This window comes from Neophocaena asiaeorientalis, unplaced genomic scaffold (genome assembly GCF_003031525.2).
Source record: "Neophocaena asiaeorientalis asiaeorientalis breed wild unplaced genomic scaffold, Neophocaena_asiaeorientalis_V1.1 scaffold309, whole genome shotgun sequence".
NCBI classification, from domain to species: domain Eukaryota; kingdom Metazoa; phylum Chordata; class Mammalia; order Artiodactyla; family Phocoenidae; genus Neophocaena; species Neophocaena asiaeorientalis.
Window position 1 is genome coordinate 59,822 of NW_020173199.1, and position 18,596 is coordinate 78,417.

The window sequence follows — 18,596 nt, forward strand, 5'->3', positions numbered from 1 at the left end:
CAAATACACATACCATAGAAACATTAAATTTTTTTTTTTTAATTTAAGAAATTGGCTGTACCTGATAACATCAAGGAAAGAATAGTCTGATTTGGGGGCTTCTGGTTTTTATTGGTCTGATGCTCCACAGGATGGCCTGTAATTTTTTTCCTTTTTTTTAAACTCAGACTGGCCTCTTTTAGCAATTTTGCCTGGTGTTTGGGTCCTGTGGGAATTTACTAGCTTGCTTTATGGCCTTTGGCCAATCCTGGTGGGAAGTCAAGAGAAGAATTCATTTCTGCTTTTTCCCAGAATACTTGTTGACAAACTCAGCGGCACTGAAGTGTTACACGAGTCTTTGTGTCCCCCAGAGTCCAGTGATAAGGGGACATGAGACCAGCAAGGGTCAGTGCTTCTGGGAATATAATGTTGGCTCTTAGAATTTACATATTTTTCTCATGAACTTTTAACAATTTTTAAAACAAACTCAGCAACTGTGATTTTAGGAGGGAATGAGAACACAGCCCACTGCTTCCCTCTGGAAGCATTTTAAGCGTTTAGCTTTTCAGAAAACAATCACTTCTTTTTGATGACCATGACTTCAAATACCCTTCCTGCCAGGCCAGTGATGACTCATAAAATAGCAATGGATTTCAGGAATTCACTCTTTGAATTTGGGTGCTTGCAGGTTCTCGAATTTGTAACTGGATGAAATGATACACAGCAAGGGACTTCTGTTTGAAAGATTAAATCCAAACTCAGACACTAACAGCCATGTGTCTTGTGCTCTCAAGAAACGTCTGTGAAAGTGCTGCATTCTGAGTGTTTGATATGCCTGTCAGCAGCAAAGAGCCTTCAAGATTTTTTAAGCTAGTAACTGTAAACAAAACAATGGCCCCACATCACTTAGGCCACTCCCTTTAAATGCAGATCATTTGTTCTTGACATCTCAGATGCGACTCTTGTGGCCAGGCTAGAATTCAACTGTGTGATAATACTCAGTTGCCCTATGAAACCCACTTTTTGAAAGGGGTCAGCACTATCTAGAAGAGTTAAAGAATCCTGGCTTACTCTCAAGAACTACTGTAACTCAGTCAGTTTTCCTGTGGTTAAAATGAGTTGCTTCTTGTGAAGATTAAATGAGGTACATGTAATCATTAACAATCGTGCTAGATATATTTTGAAGTACAAAATTTTACATGTTCCAGAATGACAGCCCCAATGTGTCTTATAAAACATATTCCTGAAAATGTATGCTTTATACTATCAATGAAGAGTCAAAATACAGAAACAGTGTGATTTTCCTCTCTCAAAGCAGAATGTGTTTATTATTGAAATATTAGAAATAAGACTGTAACTGTTCTAAGATCAAAGTGGCAGTGCTCAGATTCTCAATCTTACCAGTTCTGTGATTCAATCTGCCCTCCTATAAGACTGAGAGGAATATGTATACTCACATTTACATAGCACCTTTCTTCCTAGTATATCTAGTGTTGCTCACATTCACTATGGCACAACATTCCAGGAAGAGAGGTTTGAGACATCACTAAGGGGACACTGGTGGAAAGAAATTTGCATAAGGTCCTGCAGTAAGTGAGTGACTGTGATTACATTTTATTTTATATTCCAATGCCTGTTAACCATGCAGTGGATTCCTTAGGATAATGTATGTAAGGCACCTATCATAACGCAAGCACTCAGTAAATGATCATTGCTATTGTGTTGACGATGACAACTGGACTTCATGGGTGGGGTGCTGTACCTAGAGATTAAGCTAACAAAGGACAAAGATAAAGGCAAGGTCCTAAACTAAACAAAAACTGCTTCCCCATACCCTCAAACTAGCCAAGCCACCAATCCGAATATCTGCCACCACAACAAAGCCAACACCCCGAATTCAAAGGGTGCCCAGTGGGAGGGAAGCTGAGGTCATGAGTCCTAAGTCTCCCACCTGCTGCACTGACATCATTTCCAGAGCTCCAACCTGAAAGGTGGTACACCCAACTTATTCTGCTTGCAAGCTCCCACGGGACTCCCCGGCTGGGGAGAAGAGGCAAATAAATCCCTGCTTCTCCAGGGAGCTAGCTCAGTCCTTCTCCCTCCCAGCCCCCATCTCTCAGGGTGAGGTTAGACTCTGCTGTGGATACAATTTTGGAGGATTCCCATGCCTTTTCCACAATTTGGGACTGTAAGGTTCCAGATGAGATCTGTGCTACCAGCTCCCAGTCGAAGCTGTGGATGCTTTTAGTGCATGCCTGACATGCTTCTTAGAAGCTTTTTTGGGAACCCCATGACGTCTCAGTCATGTTAGTTGTGTCTTTAGTCATCAACTCCAAACAGTGGCTCTGATAAGATGGCCACCTGTCCAACAGGAAATGGACCCCAAACACTTCTCATTCCTATATACCACAAACCACTGGACAACTGTAAATACTTGTGGGTCATTACCATTCTAGGCTACTGTTGAACCAGTGATCTCAAATTGACTACTTTGTGTTCCATTTTCTTCCCTCTAATTCATGCCGTTCTTTAAATGCTATGTTAAGAATGCAAAGTTACAAAAATGATCTCCTTTCCTGCTTCACCTTAAGATGCCTTTTTTGGTTGTTCTATTAGAAAAGAATGCAAAACGCACAGCATTCAACAGACTTCCTTTGCAAAGAACAAGTAATACAAACAATAGCCTTATATAATGGATAGATTGCTTTTTCCTTTATCCTGTATGAATCTTCCTAATTGATTTCCCAAAAAGGCAAATAAGAGGCCAAGCTACATCCTGTGGTTCTAACCTCTACATAAATTGCCACCAAAAGCAATGGAAGATTTTCCAGAGAAAAAGCAGAAGAATAAGCCCCATTGTTCTGTAGCTGACTTAATTCTCCTCTGTGTTATGTCATACAAATACCTACAGCTTGCAGTTTTACAATGTACAGAGAAATGGAAATGTTCACAGAAAAGAAATTCAGATGTTTGGGAAGCAATATAAGAGAAATATCAGAGAAATGACTTAGGTCAGAACAGCTCATACAGGGAAGTATTTTTTTTTAATACATTGAACAGATTAAAGAAGAAAGTAATATTTTAATAGGGTAGTGAAAATATAGCAGATTGACAGTGACAGCAGAAAAGGAACAGGAATACAGATATTTTCAGAGGATTAAAATGGTACCATGTACCCTCACACCAGGCAAGCTTTTATGAGAGGTCTCTAGACATATCTCTTGTATCAAGTAGATGGTTTTCCTTGGAGCTGTCAAAAATGCTTTGTGGGGCTTCCCTGGTGGCGCAGTGGCTGAGAGTCCGCCTGCCGATGCAGGGGACACGCGTTCGTGCCCCGGTCCGGGAAGATCCCACATGCCGCGGAGCGGCTGGGCCCGTGAGCCATGGCCGCTGAGCCCGCGCATCCAGAGCCTGTGCTCCGCAACGGGAGAGGCCACAACAGTGAGAGGCCTGCGTACCGCAAAAAAAAAAAAAAAAAATGCTTTGTGGTTCTCTACATTAATTCATGTTGAATATTTTCCATGGTTGGTCAGACTTGGACTTAAAATAGATATGAGAAAGTTCTTCAGGTTTACTGTCAGTAACATTATTAACTTCAGAGCCAGCTGGATGATGGCATGGTGTATGACCAATCCAAATGTAAAGGTAACCTTGTCTGAATCCTCCTGGTCCATCAAATATAAATAATAAGGTGAAGGTGCAAGAATAGAATTGCAAGGAACAGTGGGAGAAGCAGTCGTCAGAAAGCAAAACAAACACAAGAAAAAAAAATCTGTGACATCACTCAGAAATGATGCTAATAATTGTGAGTTCTCACCCTACGGCCTCCACACACATGGGATTACTTGTGCTTCACAATCAGGCCCTGGAATCAGTAACCCTTCATGCCCCAATCATGTGATTTCCCAAAGGAAAACAATAGCCATATGTACCTTTAGCTGCAGCCTGCTCACCTTTTTATATGTTACTCCATTTTACTGTACTCTACCACTTGCCTCAGTGAGGAAAACAAACTTATGCCTTCATGGGCAATTGGAGATGTACTCAATTTCTTAGGTAACTGGGGAGAGAGGATGGGAATCAATCTCTAAGGATAATTATCCTTCTTACCCATCCAGTTTACTTTAAAGAAGTCTTCTGAAATGAGCTAATATATGTAAAACATCTGGCAAGGAGCCTAGTACATAATAAGTACTCTGTAATTATTAATCCCCTCTTTCTTACCTACCTTACTAAACTATGTACATTCCAACAGTCCCCAAGGTACCTTCTCTGCAACATCAAACAGGTGGCTGAGGTTGACAGACCAGAGCTGATCCCTGTCCTCGATAAATTTCTTATCCTTATTACTAGTAATAGAGATAAAGCACTACTTAAAAAGGAAATGTCAGTCAATACATGTTATGTTTTCACCTCATTTGAACCTTTTCACTGTAGGAACACAGCTGTTATGTTACATAAAGACTGTGTCCTAATGTTGATAACACTGATCACTGTTCTTTTGTGGCTAAAGCATAAACCTAAGGATCTGCTTACTTAATATAATGGCCCATGTCTATTTAGGGGTGCTCCCAGACTTTTTAAGTGTGCAAAGAAGATAAATATGTTTTAAGTCAATCTGAGTTACATTTTTGACTCACTAAAAATATTCTCCTTGGACCCAGACTGGGAGGTGACATCTGAAATTAAATTAAGTTGAGGACTTGCTAGGCATTCTCAGGGACTCAAGTAACACTGCAAACAATTCGTTTCAAGCAAAGTGGACACTCAGCTTCAGCTACAAGATTACTCTTCCGCAACAGATGGTTTCCACACCTGAACTGTGACACCACTTTTCTTTGCTGAGAACTTCGGCCTTGGTGCCACAAAGTAAGATGTCGAGGCTGATTCTTGCTTTGGAGAGGTGGGAATGGCCACGGGCACTGGGGAGGCGCTTACTGGTGAGGTGGCCTCGGCAAAGAAGGAAAGCTGAGAGCTATAGGCTGGCACTGAGTACACAGACGAGGCCTGCACATTAGTGGGCGAGCCAGCATTCACTGGCCGAGGAGGAATAGCTTGCTTCATGGCTGGCAGTGAACTGACCTTGACTGATGACTTTGCAGGGAGGCCATCCTTTGCATCTGGAGGTTGGAAAGTAAACAAGGATGCATTTAGCTGATAAGGTTGGTGCTTCATGACATCCAAAGCATTAAGGGGTTTCTTGCCCTTTTTCTTGCTTGTTTTGGAGGCCTGTGGGGCTGATGGCTGGGACTTGACAGCAGCCAGTGGGTAGGAGGGGGAGTGGATGGGATTGTAGGCCACAGGAGGAGGTGCTCGGACATTGGAGGAGTACTTCCAACCGGCCGGGAGAGATGGAGTGGGAGACTGAGCACGGGCAGCATGGGCCTGCACGGTGTCTGAATCTACCACGTACTTTTTCATCCTCGACTGCCTTTTAGCAAAGAGCTGGGCTCCTTTCCCACTCATTCCTGGAAGCTCATTGGATGGTCCCATTGCGCCAGTATGAGCAGTGTTTACCGTTGGTGTGGGAGCTGATGGTTTGGGAGTGTAGTTCAGACTGGCTACCGATGCTTGTGGTCCTTTGAAGGGACCAGCCAGGCTCAGAGCACTAGCAGGCCGGGCAGTAGGGTAAGAAGGCTGCGCTATTTTGATGGAGGAAACAACGGTGCCATGTGATGGGTTGGATGTGGGGAAGGCAGGAGGTTGGGCTGGAGCCACTCCTGGCGACCAGACTGGAGAAACTGGAGTTACTGGTTGGGAGGATGAGGACTTGACAGAAGGCTTTGGAGCGACAGGAGGTGGGGTCTTTTGTTTTGCAGTGGGGCTTTGCATGAAATTACAAGCCTCTGCTCCTAAACTGAGGTAGTCTTCTTCTGGTCCGGAATCTCCTCCTGCCCCAGTGCCCTTTTTGCCTTCCGAATTTTGAAGAAGTGACAAGAGTTCAGGATTTGGGCTTACTTTGGGCTCTTTAAAAGTGAACATGGGTTTTGTCGTGCTTCTCCTTTTGGCCTCCTGCAATATTCCTGTTCTTTTTGCTGGCACCGCGATCCTTTCATCCCGGGAAGCTATTTGTTCAGATGAATCGTAAAAGGCTGGCTGGGACCATGGGCCAGGCTGGGGCCACGGAGGGGGCTGTGCTGGGCCAGCTGTCGGACTTGACACTGCTCTGGAGAAGGTTTCAGGTGGGGGTGTGACTGCAGAATAAGGTGGAGGCGCAGGAAAGTCTGCAATGGGACTGGTCATGTTTCGCGTTGGAGAGAAGGGGGTTGCTGGCTGGTTCACGGACCCCGGGAAGGGTTTGGCCGTTCTATTCATAGGGGTCATCCTCTGAGCCTCTGCTGTCTCGGACAACCCAGTGAAGCCATTCTGTTGGGGCACATGGCCAAGGCCATGGCTCACCTCGATGTAGCTTTTGCTTGCAGACCTCTGCACTCTCACCGATTCTTCTTCCTTCCTTTGGTAAGATATCATGGTTCTCAGGCCATCCATCTGGGCAGCATCTGGTTCTCTGCTTGGCATTCCACTCATCCTCTCCTCCTCTTTTTGGGCTGTGATCTGATCCATCCTCTCCCTCCTCTTAGCAAACATGATGGCCCCCTTGCCTGTGGTGTCTGGCAACATCTCCATCTTGTCCCCTCTGTTCAGTTTCTTTTCAATGTCCACTAGTCCAGAATCCCAGTCAAAGTTCACAACTTGTGTGTTGTCGTCAGTGTCAGACAACAACTCTTCCTCCACCTCGGATTCGCTTGCACCCAGAAATGCTACTTCACATGTATCCTCTTTGTCGCCTTCTTCCTCCTCCTCCTCTGCCTCTCGATCAAGTTCACCAGTCCCGTAACTGACTAGGGTGTATTTCCTGGCCCTCCGACGGCGCTTCTTAAACATCAACACCCCCTTGGAGTTGGGGTTGGGGGCATCTGTCAGAAGGAGGGCAATGCTTTTGCATTTAGATTTTGCTTCTTTCACCTGCTTTTCTGATAGGCTTTCACTCCTCCTGAGCCCTAGGGAAAATACAAAAATTATATTGAGTTGGCGAGTTCAAGGAAGACTCCATGGCAACCCAGAAACCAACTCTCCTGGGGGAAAATGAATGCAGAAGAAACATGTTTACAGTTGGGTACTGAATTTTGAAGCAATGCAACTCATTTCTCCTTCTTATTTCTTTTAAAATGTATACTTCTGTAATGATATACATGATGGTATAATACAGATATAATTTGTATATATATAATATGCCATTTCATTTTTTCCTGTAAATACATTTTATATATGTTGGTTAGAATATATGTTTCATAATTTGTTTCTGTATGGCTCCTTACACTTTAACAATAAACACTGGAAAATAAATGTCAGTTAGTCGGATGTAATTAAAATTACAAAGGAAAGAATTTAAGGACATAATATTTTCTGAAAACAAGTTAGGACATACCTTGCATTTCCATATTTATAAAAAATAAAATGTTGATATAAAACATTTCCAAGCATTTTTAAAAAGTGTGAGGGGGAAACAAGAAAATATTGTTTACCTAAATGTTTCAATGTAATAAGTTTAAATATTTAAGTTTTCTGTTTCTTTTTTTTCTACTTTGCCATTCTCCCAAAGTCTTTGCATTCACAGCTACTAAATTAATATAAAGTCAAAAAACTGAATGAATAATAATTGAAGGTACTGAATCAATAATTAATAGTAATTCAGAATACAAGATTATTGTGAATACATTTAAGAAATTTTAGCTACAAAGTTGTCTAGATAAATTTGTTTGTAAATGTATTACCATCTTGGAAATATAATACTACTTTAGTTGCAGCAAGAATAAGTGTAAATCTTGGGGAAATTTTTAAATTATATTACTAGTGACCCTTATAACTGTGGGTAAAAACTGATGTGGAAATTAAGTCATGTAACATGAGAACTTGACAGTTTTAAAATAACAAAAAGCTATCTTTCAATTTTTAATTTTATTATTATTGTTATAAAAAATAAATTGGTGGCAAATTAATTTATAGTACCAGCTAATTTTAATCATGTGTTCCATGATAAATGAACATGGTTCACAAATAATTTTTGAGTTCCTCAAAATAGTTAAATGGAAATTTCAGAAAATCTTTTTGAATATTTTTTTGATTGGAAATCAGCTCTATTTTTCACTGGAAAAAATCAGACTTAATGGTTACTTTTTCAAAAATAAAATAGAATCAGAATAGTTTTATAACAAAAATTACAGATATTCACTGGTAATCAAATTTTATTTAGAGAATATAGTAAAAAGTGGGGTCATTCCTAAATGTAATTCCTTTTTTGACTAGTGTTATACAACTTACTATTAAATTGACAGTCACAGTTGCACAGTTGTTGCTAACTTCACTGCCAACATGTAAAATATGTGTGAGTGCTGCCTTAATGCACTTGTTTAATATGCTATAAATGTGAAGATGCATACAGATGCTTAAAGTATAAGGAATGATTAACATCACTTGCCAATTCAACTACAAATGGTTATGCTAAAAATACGCTTTAAAAGGAATAACAATAGTTAGGAGACTTAATATACTTTGAATAACCAACATCATTACTTTTGTGTATCATTCGTACATTCAAGTGCCTTTGACAGTCAGTTTTTACCTCCTCAAATGAAATTCCAAATTTGTTTCTAAAAAGCACATGAAAGAAAATAGCAAAAATCATAAGACCTAACTGCCATTCTTATCTTCATTCTCCAATCTGTAATCGCTCCCCTGGGTAAAACAAAACACTGTAAAAAGCCTTGACTTTAAAATATATTTTGTGTTGGGGGACATTTAAATGCCTCCACATGGCCCTGGGGATTGACTTTTGTGTCTAGAAGGTAGATGAAACGCTTTGCGGTCTAGTGAAGACTTGCAAAACGGAGAGGATCATGTAACTGCTTAGCATTCCACATGTCCTTGTCCGTCAAACTCACTTCTGCAAGCATCATCACGCTGCACAATGATTTTTTTTCAAAACGAGGATCTGCTTTTAATATCAGTGGTGGAGACCGTATTTTAAAGACACCTCTCAGCAGCAGACTCAACAGTTTTTGACGGTTAAACTCAGCGTCCACATGACTTCAGATACTCTCAGATGCTATTTTAACATGAAATATCACAATATTCTGAGACAAATCAAAAAGGCACATTAACAGTATTATTTTCTTTAACAGTTCCTGTGTCTTTGGGAATAAAAGAAAATGCATTAAAAACATTTAAGTCTACTACAAAGTTCAAACTTATTACTTCCAGTTCAGAAATTGGTATTTTCCACAATTTCATGTTTGTTATTTTGTGCATTAAAAAATTAAAAAAAAAAAAAGCCAATGAGAGACGTAAGAAAATCTTACCAAAAAGAAAAAGAAATTCACGCAGGCAAAGCAGGAGCAAAATACCCTATCTCCCAAGCCCCTTCCAACAGCCCAGCAGTGGCCCCCTGGGCAGGACTTACGTGCGTGGCGTGCTCTGTGCTTGTGAGGTCTGCTGTGATCCCTTTCTGAGCGTGGATCTTCTCCCTGCTCTGTGCCTTCTGATGAGACTGCAAAGGATACCAGAGAAGGAGGTGCTTCTGACTGCCCTCCTTCCACTGGAGAATCCACACACCCCTTTCCTGCCTGAAGCCTGCTCCCTTCCGTCTTCTGCCTATCAGAGCAGTCGAAGATCACTTCCACTCGGGGCAGCCCGGTGTCTCCTGCTTCACTTCCCTGGATCACTCTCAACTCTTGGCCACCGGAGATCTGGATTATCTTGCTGGACCTCAGACAAGGCTCCCCTTTCTCATTAGTGGGGACAGAATTTATGTGGACGATCCCGTCATGCTGTAAATTAGGATCTTGGTCAGGAGGCTTAGATTTTTCAGTTCCCAGGAGAGCCACTACAGGGGCACTAGTGCGCTTGTGTCTCTCTTGTGAAAGGGACAGTTGTAGCTCAACCACAGTGCCTGGCCGCCCCGCTTCTGCCTTCTCCCTTAAGATAACCTCCTCTGGTAAGCGCCCACTTTTAGAGTCATACGTGTGAGGAGCCAGGCCTGTTTCTTCTTTTATGCTCCCAGAAAAACCAGCACCACTTGCTTGGTCCTCAGCTAGGGGAGCTCCACTCTTGACCTGGGCGATGTAGAACTCCCTGTACTGGCTCTTTGTGGCTGGTCGAATCTGTAGGGTGGTACTTTCCATGTACCCTTCATGGATGAGATGCTCGTGGTTTTTGTTTTCTGTTTCAGAGTTCAAAGTCTCACTTATTCCACTGGATGGTCTGCACACAGAAAAATCAGTCCAGACAGTTAAATCAGAGTGTGTTACACCTGCCAAAGAACTTCGTGACACTTTTATGATGTCTAATACAGGATACAGTAAAAATATTTCCTCTTAAATGTCAACTGCAACATATTTGAAAACAGAAATTGGCAACATGTTTATATTATTATTTAAAGATCTTCCAAATAAACTTGTCTTTTAAAGCAAAGCAAAAATGCTCACAAAAGGTTATGAAACGGAAATCCATCCTAAATTCAGCATTTATTTTTTTCAAAGCACAAGTTATAGCTACATGGATGCCCTTCATCTATAATTATTGGGGTGTTTACAAATAACCATGCTTGTTATAATATGACAAAGCATTTTAATGTCTTATTGACTAAGTTTAGGTCTGGACATTATAAAGTCTCATAAACATATTCAGCAGCTTCAGAGCAATATTAATATACAGATAACTCAAGTAATTCTTTTAGAGGCTGTGCTTTCTTGAAAGGAATGAAATAGAAGCTGTTTTTTTAAGCTCCAATGAGCATGTGTTTTGTAATAAGTGGACCCCAGCCCAGTACTCTTGTGTAAAGAGAAATCCTTTCCATGCTGCAATGAATCACTGAGTCATGGAGTATTTATAATCTGAGATGCCTCCCCTTCTCTACTTGAACTTGCTCTCTTGGAGCATTTTCCTTATAGGATCTCTGAAGTCAAACTGTTCCTTAATCTCTCAGCTAAGGAGCCCACAGCTGTTCACCACAGTCCTTTGAATTTGACCTTTACCATTCCCAGATGGTTTTGCAAATTTGGGTTTGCAAGAAGCAGTGTCAGTTAAGGGTTAAACAACTTCTTGCTAAAACTCTAATTTAAACTTTAGCTGCTTTTAGAAGAGAAGCATCATTCACAGAACAGCTGTAGGAGATGCCTTCATTTCTTACATTTGTAAGTGTTTTAAAGAAGCAGCAGCGCCTATCTTGGCCCCTTTCTTCTTCCCACAAAATGTACCCTAACTAGTGCAGGGTCATCAATTGAAGGGAGTGAGCCCCTACTTCTATTCTACTCAAGGGAATTTACCTTAGAATTTATGTTGTAGTAAAATTTAAGACTAATATTCAAAATAATTACTCCTAACTTTGCTTTTGACTGCATTTGGCAAAACAAAAATAAACAAAACACAAACTAACAGTCAAACGAAATGCAGCTTTCTCTATACAAGTAATCTGTAAAGCTTCCTGGTAATACCAAAAAAAACCATTATAATATAGTATTTTTTAAACATGTTGAAAGCAAATTAGATCCTCCTTTTATAGGAAATGATGAATACACTGTATGCAACTGAATTTGAGGGTACCAAAAGGCCAGAGAGTTTTAATTTAGGAAGGCCTTGAGATGGAAGTAGATTAAATCACTTTGAATTATGTTAGCAATCAGTTATGAAGCTGAGAAGAGAAAAGTTTGAATTCGTTCCAGCCTTACACACTGTAATACAGGCAAATGGGTCAGATAAATGTTAACATTTATTGGTAGCCAAGGTAAAATGGATAGCTATACATGAATAAAAATCGTAAAAGAACTAGAGGTTAAAGCTTTATACCTTAACATGCTCATTTCCATTCAGGGCACATAGGGGTACTCAATTCCACAATTTATGTGTCATAATTATATGGGTATATATATATATAATCATTTAAATGAAATTTACCGTAATAGAGACAATGTTAAAGGAGGATTTTTTTAAGGTAGTCTGACCCAGCTATCTCCGGGCAATAGTCCAGGAAAAGTAAATCGCTTGTCCTCTAGGGATAGACAAGAGTTACATGAGTGAGAGAAATATTTAATTCCAGGAAACAATGTTCAGTTACCCAGATTGGTAGTGGTGGTGGTGGTGGTAGTGGTGGTGGTGATGATGATGATGATGACCTTTGGGCTGATTTTAATTTGAGATTCCATTTTGAATCTCGTCAATTATTTATTTATTTTTTAAAAGGAAAAATAATAATAATCATGATTCCAGTTCTTAAAAGTAGCAGAGAACGAGTCTATTTATTTCTGAAAGTAAATAGGTACCTAAGACTCAGCTTTAAACCATCAAGGACTTTCCCAATGGTAGTCGGTCATAATCAAAACAAAAACTAGTAGGGGATGTCTCAGACTACAAGTGTGTTCTGAAGAGACTGGCCTCATTAAATCAGCAAAGACACTACAAGGGAATGAGTTAGAAAAGGTTTTTCTCCCATTTTGGATGTGATTGAACACTTCAGATACCTCAGAGATTGATGCATAATAATGGCCAACCTTGTGACTACACTTGGCAACATTCCTGTTAGATCCCTTTTAAAAGCAAATGGCAGCTTTATAAATAAATAGGATCCCAGGGGCTTAAACACTGGGCTTGAAGGGTAAATATTTAGATAGGAGATTCTGAGACAAATGCTAGATTTCTTTTATTTTCACAAAATTTTGGCCAAAGTGAGTTCACATTTGTATAGAAATGGAATCATATTGAATGATTATCAGAGGGGTAATGCTGTACGTAGTCTTTCTGCAGAGTTAAGGCAAAACCTAGAAGGTTTTGAAATTCTGTGTGAAAAGTCCTTCTCTTGTCTTTCTGAAGGCTGCTCTCTAGGAAGCCAGAGTGTTCCTTTGTGGATTCATTATAATGCCATGGTCAGGGCCTCATTTGCAAAGTTAATGTGGACTATACTTGCCATTTGCACATGGTAAAAATGTTGATGCTATAGTTTTTTGTGATCACCCTCATTGTTTTCATGTTTAAAGTTTACTTCTGCATTTTTAAGCAACTAGGTGAGGAGGGTGGTATTTGGAGAGATCAAATTGACAAGTGATTTGCATTGATAGTCCAAAAACTAACCATTAGCTTTTGCCCATATCCAAATACTGGTTTTTCTGGCAAACAGAAATTGGACTGCTTTTAAGGGTTTCTTGGTTCTTTTCCTTCTCCTAGGCATCCTCTTTCTATTCAAATAAATATTATACAGTATAATATTGTGACATTTAAACATTTTAAATTAATCTAGGTAGGAATCTAGGAATTTTAATTTAGTGATCCTGACCCACCAAAAAATCTTGACCTAGAAGTATTATGTTCAATATACTGAGCTTCTTAAGGAAGTAGTCTAAAATACCTAAGATTTTCAACAGAGTTCTTGAAACAAAATTTTCAAGTTAATTCTCAATTAACCAGAAAATTCAGTTGATTAGAATTGCCATTTTTCAAACACTATGATTTTTCTGTTTAACTATACTGACCTACGGAGCACCCTCATTTCCCCATAAATAACAATTTATATGGTAGTAGGAGCTATAGCTTTCCCATGTAGCTTCGGGAGAAAATATACATTCCAACGAATCTTCTTACCTTTTGACGAGCATTTGGAGAGAGTCTGTTATGCTCTCCATGAGCTTGACGACCTCTGGGTGGGTGAGGTCTGCACAAGGGCTGCCATTGATAGAAACCACTTCATCCCCCTCACAGAGCCCAGACCCGGAGGCTTTGCTCTGGCTTCGGATCTGAGTGGAGTGAAAAAGGAGGCAACAGTTAGAATTATATAACATAAAAAAACGCGCCACTATCTCTGAGAAATTTCTACTTGGGAGAGGTAAATAGATCTTCAGACTGTAAAACCAGCCCTGATTTTTAATTTACCTGTTAACCTATAAGTCCATCTTAAACACTTTTCACCCATTACGCACAATTTATTATACACCATAATGTCAACATTTAATTCATAGCATTTTAAGTAAACAGAAAAAAAGGAAATCAAATCTATGGTGAAGGAACTAGAAAAACAGAAGTAAAGAATAGTGAAGAATGGAGGAAGACAGATGTTTAAACTGATTATACGTTAAAAATAATTATTTCACACTGTGAAGCTTGATCCAATCAGAAAGTGGCTTCTCCCATTAAAATAAAATTTAAAAGCCCTTCTCATTGCCAGGGTGGATGGAACACCAAATGTAAGAAGGACGTGTAGGGCAGGACAATCAATTTAAGGAGATAGCTGTACAGCTCAGTGAACTGACGAAAGCCATCCCAGTAAAATGGGGAAATTAGGCAGCAGGATATTAATAATTACATCAGAGGAAGAAATCCTTCATTGAAATCAACTATTCAGGACTTGATAATAAGCAAACTGTAGCAAAAAAGAAAGAAAAAAAAGGGATTATTTTGCAAAAAAATAGAAACAGCCCTGCTATAAGGATTGCATCATATTCCAGCACAGATTCAGTGGGACAAGAAATGACTAAAAACCTAGAAGAGAACCTTCAGATCCTGGAAGAAAAGAAATTCAGAGGAGTAGAATAGCAACAGAGCTCCCACCAGTCCTTAGTGAAGAATAACATTCAGTTATTCCTGGAGGTTTACATTCTGTATAATTATGATTATGGTAAATTGCTGTGCTGGTTATTATCCGTCTGCCCTTCCAGGCCCATTCTCTACCCTCCCTGGCGCCTCTTTATGGCAGTGGGAGGATTGGCCTGTAGAGGCTGCAGTGACCAGGTTCCCTTGCCTGCCAACTCCTGGTTGGATTTGGTCAACAGGAAGCCCCAGTAAGAGATCAAAGAGCAAGGGAAATGAGAGGTGAGGGAGGTGTTCTCCCTGCAAGACCTGCTGGGCCACGATTTGGCAATGGCTTTGCTCCTTGATCTAGACAGTTAGAGCTCTTGTCCGTCTGTCCCTCTACCATGCCTTAACTCTTGTTATATTCCAATAACACACACCATCTCTTTGCATCTTCAGGCCTAAGGGTAATAATAGCTTCCTGCTCTTGATCTCTGGGTGCTTCATTATCATTTGTTGGTTCACTTGAGCCTGCCTTTAGTCCCTGCATTACATTATCTTTAATTACTCCTTTGAACAGGCCACCTATTTCCTGCTAGGACCCTAAATGATACTAATGTGTTTAGATTTCATTTTATAACGTGAATTTAATAGTTCTCAGTGAACCATGTATCATGATCATACAATCTCAAATTTAAGAATACTTTAAGATAATCTTATATACATTTTCTACCAAGGGGATCCCTGTTTGACCACTAAAATTAAGATTCTGAGTCCAAAGAGGCCCAAACCAGGTAAGCAGTGCTTCTTGAAGAATGTTTTCATAGCCAGGCTCATTTCTGATTTGGCATAAAATGTATTTCAATTTATCTCTAACAGATGCCCACAAATTCTTGCTAAGGTCTTAAATGATAATTAATATGCTGACTGAAACAGGTTTAAAGTTTATATCTCCAAGTGCATTTATATTTTAAGTGATACTCTTGGAAGCAGAAGCATATCTTTAAGTGCCAAAGCAATGCTGCTATTGAAACTTGAAGTGATTCAGTTAGTTTTGTTCTGGGAGTGTCTATCCTTTTATTGTTATAAGAAGTCCTTCCCCTTTTTCTGAAAAATCAATCTCATTCCTTTTGTTTTGAAAGAACACACTAATGTATTGCAAAAATTAAATGAACTCAATATTTCCAAGGCTATAAGGAAGCAACAAAAGCAATGAGAAAGAGAATTTCACCCAGTTTTGAAAAATATTTGTTTATTGACTGCCAAATATATTTTTTGTTGTCTTGCATGAAATTATTAAAATAAAGAATCATGAGAGAGTTGTTAGTAAGTCAAGAATAAAACAATGCTCAACAATGAACATTTGAGTTAGGAATAGAGTTATTCACATTTCATTCAAATGTATTTAATTTTTTTAAATAAAATAAGATTAGGTGGATAATAAAGCATGTTTCTGAAGCATAAAACCATTCATCCAGTGGAGTCAGATGTACTAGAGTACAAACAGAAAATTCATCCTTTTGAGAACCAAAGGGGTTTTATGTTGATAAAGCAGATGCACCATTATACCCTGTACCCCGGCCCCCACCAGGCCCAATCCTGAAGCTGGGGTTCTGTTTATCAGCAATAAGTTGTGTGAGTTTTGAGCAGCTTCATGGGTTTGCAGAGCAAGATGAAAAATTGGTCCTTGGAAAAAAACCAAATCCACAACTTGATAGAGCTGTCTATCATCCAAACATGTGTTGCTTGATGGGAAAAGTGCAGTTCATCATTATGCTTGTCAAGTGGAGCTTTTAGTGGTATCCAAATAAGCAAAAGCACTATGGTAGGAGCCATTAGCATTCCTTCAGAGCATACATTCTGAGGTCAACATTTGGAATCAACTGCTGTGATTGTGTTTAGCTGACCTTTTACATTTGTCTGAACAGAAGGAAATATTTTTTCCCTCAAGAACCATGTTAAATATGGTGATACTTTCCTTGCTGCAGAGACTTTTCTAAAGGACTACTCTTTCTCCATTATTAATAGGACTAAACTAAACAAAGGTTATATGCCAAGTCAGTTATGCCCAAACATATCCCTTGCAATCACCAACTTCACCAATATGGTTCTGTTCATAGGTGTATTATGAAGAATAAACATTTGTTAGGATACAAAAGATCTTTACCTTATATTGTGTATAATTATGTATTTTTATAATTTGTATAATTGTGCATTATTATGTATCTGAGTAAAAATTCTATTCCCTGAAAACATTCTTACTTGTTAAAATGAAATACATTGTCAGTAAAATGAGTAAGTTTGCATGTAAAAATCATTACTATTTATAATGCTGAATCTCTATCAGTGAAATTATCAACCAGTCTTCTCCTCAGGCCATTAGTCCTAGATTCATAAAATATGTGTCCTAGTGGAAAAGAACACCAACTCTGATGAAAGAAGACATAGGATTCAATTGTGTGGCTCCAAAGCTTGCTAACTCTCTGAACTTAGATGAGTTACATTACATCCTTAAGCTCTAGCTTTCTAAAGTGTAAAATAGAACTAATAAATTTGATCTGTCTAGATGGTTAATAAGGATTAGAAATAATATGTGTTAAGTTCCATGATGCACATACAGCTCATAGAAGTGCTCAAGAAGGGACTAATGAATAAGAATGCATTGACTTCCTACACACACACACACCCACACACACACACAAACAAAAAGAACATGCCAAGTAAAAAGAAAAACTGTAAAATGTTAGTACTTTGTCTATAAGATGTTTGAAAATATCTGGATTTATTTTCAGTTTTTATCCATATATTTGGCATTATCTCATCATAATCTAAGATAAACAATGTTTTATCTGTCTTTTCCTCAGTGAGTACACATTTCATAACTGAAATATGGAAGAGAAGACAAGCCTATTTATTGTTTCCCAGCAGAAGTAATAATACAAATATTTAAATATTAGTGGCTTGTTTTTATTGAGCAGTTACTATACTAAGCCCTTTACATCCTTAAACCATTTATCCCTATAAAACATTAATGAGAAGTATAAATGTACTTCTACTTGTATGTGTTCAGATGTGCTGTCATTACTCTCATTTTTATGGATCGGAAAACAGAGACTCAGAAAAGTTAGGTACTTTGCCTAAAATCACACAGCTAGGACCAGAACTTGAACACAGGGATTTTGACTCCAGGGCTTGTGTTTTTAACCATTACACATACTGCCTACCTAGTCGATAGTCTAAATTCTCTACCATGAGCCCTACAGTGAAGAGAGAGAGGAGTGCAATAACAATTGACCTACAGTGAGTAAAGTCAGGGAGGAAATGGGAGAGACTAGGAAGAAGTGACCAAAACTTGCCTGGTCAGTCCATAAACCAATGTTGGGAAGGACAGGTTTTTTTAATTTTGTTTTCCTTCTTCTTCTTCCTCTTTTATTATTTTAAGAGTTATATATATGTAATATTCTTTAAAGATTTTTCAATCTTTAATTTTTAATTGTCAATTTTATGACCCAATATGTTACAAATTCAAAATTGAATAAAACTGTGTTTTGCAAACTGTGATTTGAAACAACGTACCTATGTGAGCATGTAATATAACTCCCTTTCTTTGAAAACATTCCCTTAGAGACCTCATTCCACACCTAATACATTAGTCAGATGAGTGAGTTTCTATCCATAAATCCTGTATTCCCTTTCAGTGTCTCTCAATTTAATCAGAGCACAAAACGAAGAGAGATATTGGTAATGTAGATATTTACCAAATACTGTGTTGTATTGTTTACAGCCCCTTGATCCACTTCAGGAAAGATTTATTTTACTGCAACCAAGTGAAAGTGTAAAGTCAAGCCTTCTTTAGGAAATTTAACAACATTATTTCATTTCATAAACTAAATCTGAGAAGAATGTCAGCTACGCTCATTTACTTTTATGATAAATAATTCCCTGGTAAAATGAAAAAAGCTCCATTTCTATTAACTTATTATTGCTTCATGTCCACGTCTTCCAGAACTGACTAGAAAGCAAGTACCAGGTTTGAGTTCTCACAGAACCTTGTACTTAAACTA

The 18,596-nt window shown here is 38.9% G+C and overlaps 1 protein-coding gene across 3 annotated transcripts in view; it reads right to left on the reverse strand.

Annotated features, from left to right (window-relative positions):
• SYNPO2 (synaptopodin 2) overlaps positions 1–18,596 on the reverse strand; it is a 170,489-nt gene that overhangs the window by 23,396 nt on the left and 128,497 nt on the right. For 2 of the 3 annotated variants that reach the window (XM_024744709.1, XM_024744708.1), the window contains exons 2-4: positions 13,609–13,760; positions 9,440–10,239; positions 4,795–6,980 (exon numbers count right to left, since the gene is read on the reverse strand). In XM_024744709.1, coding sequence (XP_024600477.1) covers positions 4,795–6,980; positions 9,440–10,239; positions 13,609–13,760 — 3,138 coding nt within the window. The remainder of the gene's footprint in view (positions 1–4,794; positions 6,981–9,439; positions 10,240–13,608; positions 13,761–18,596) is intronic. The other variant, XM_024744710.1, reaches the window with a different exon arrangement.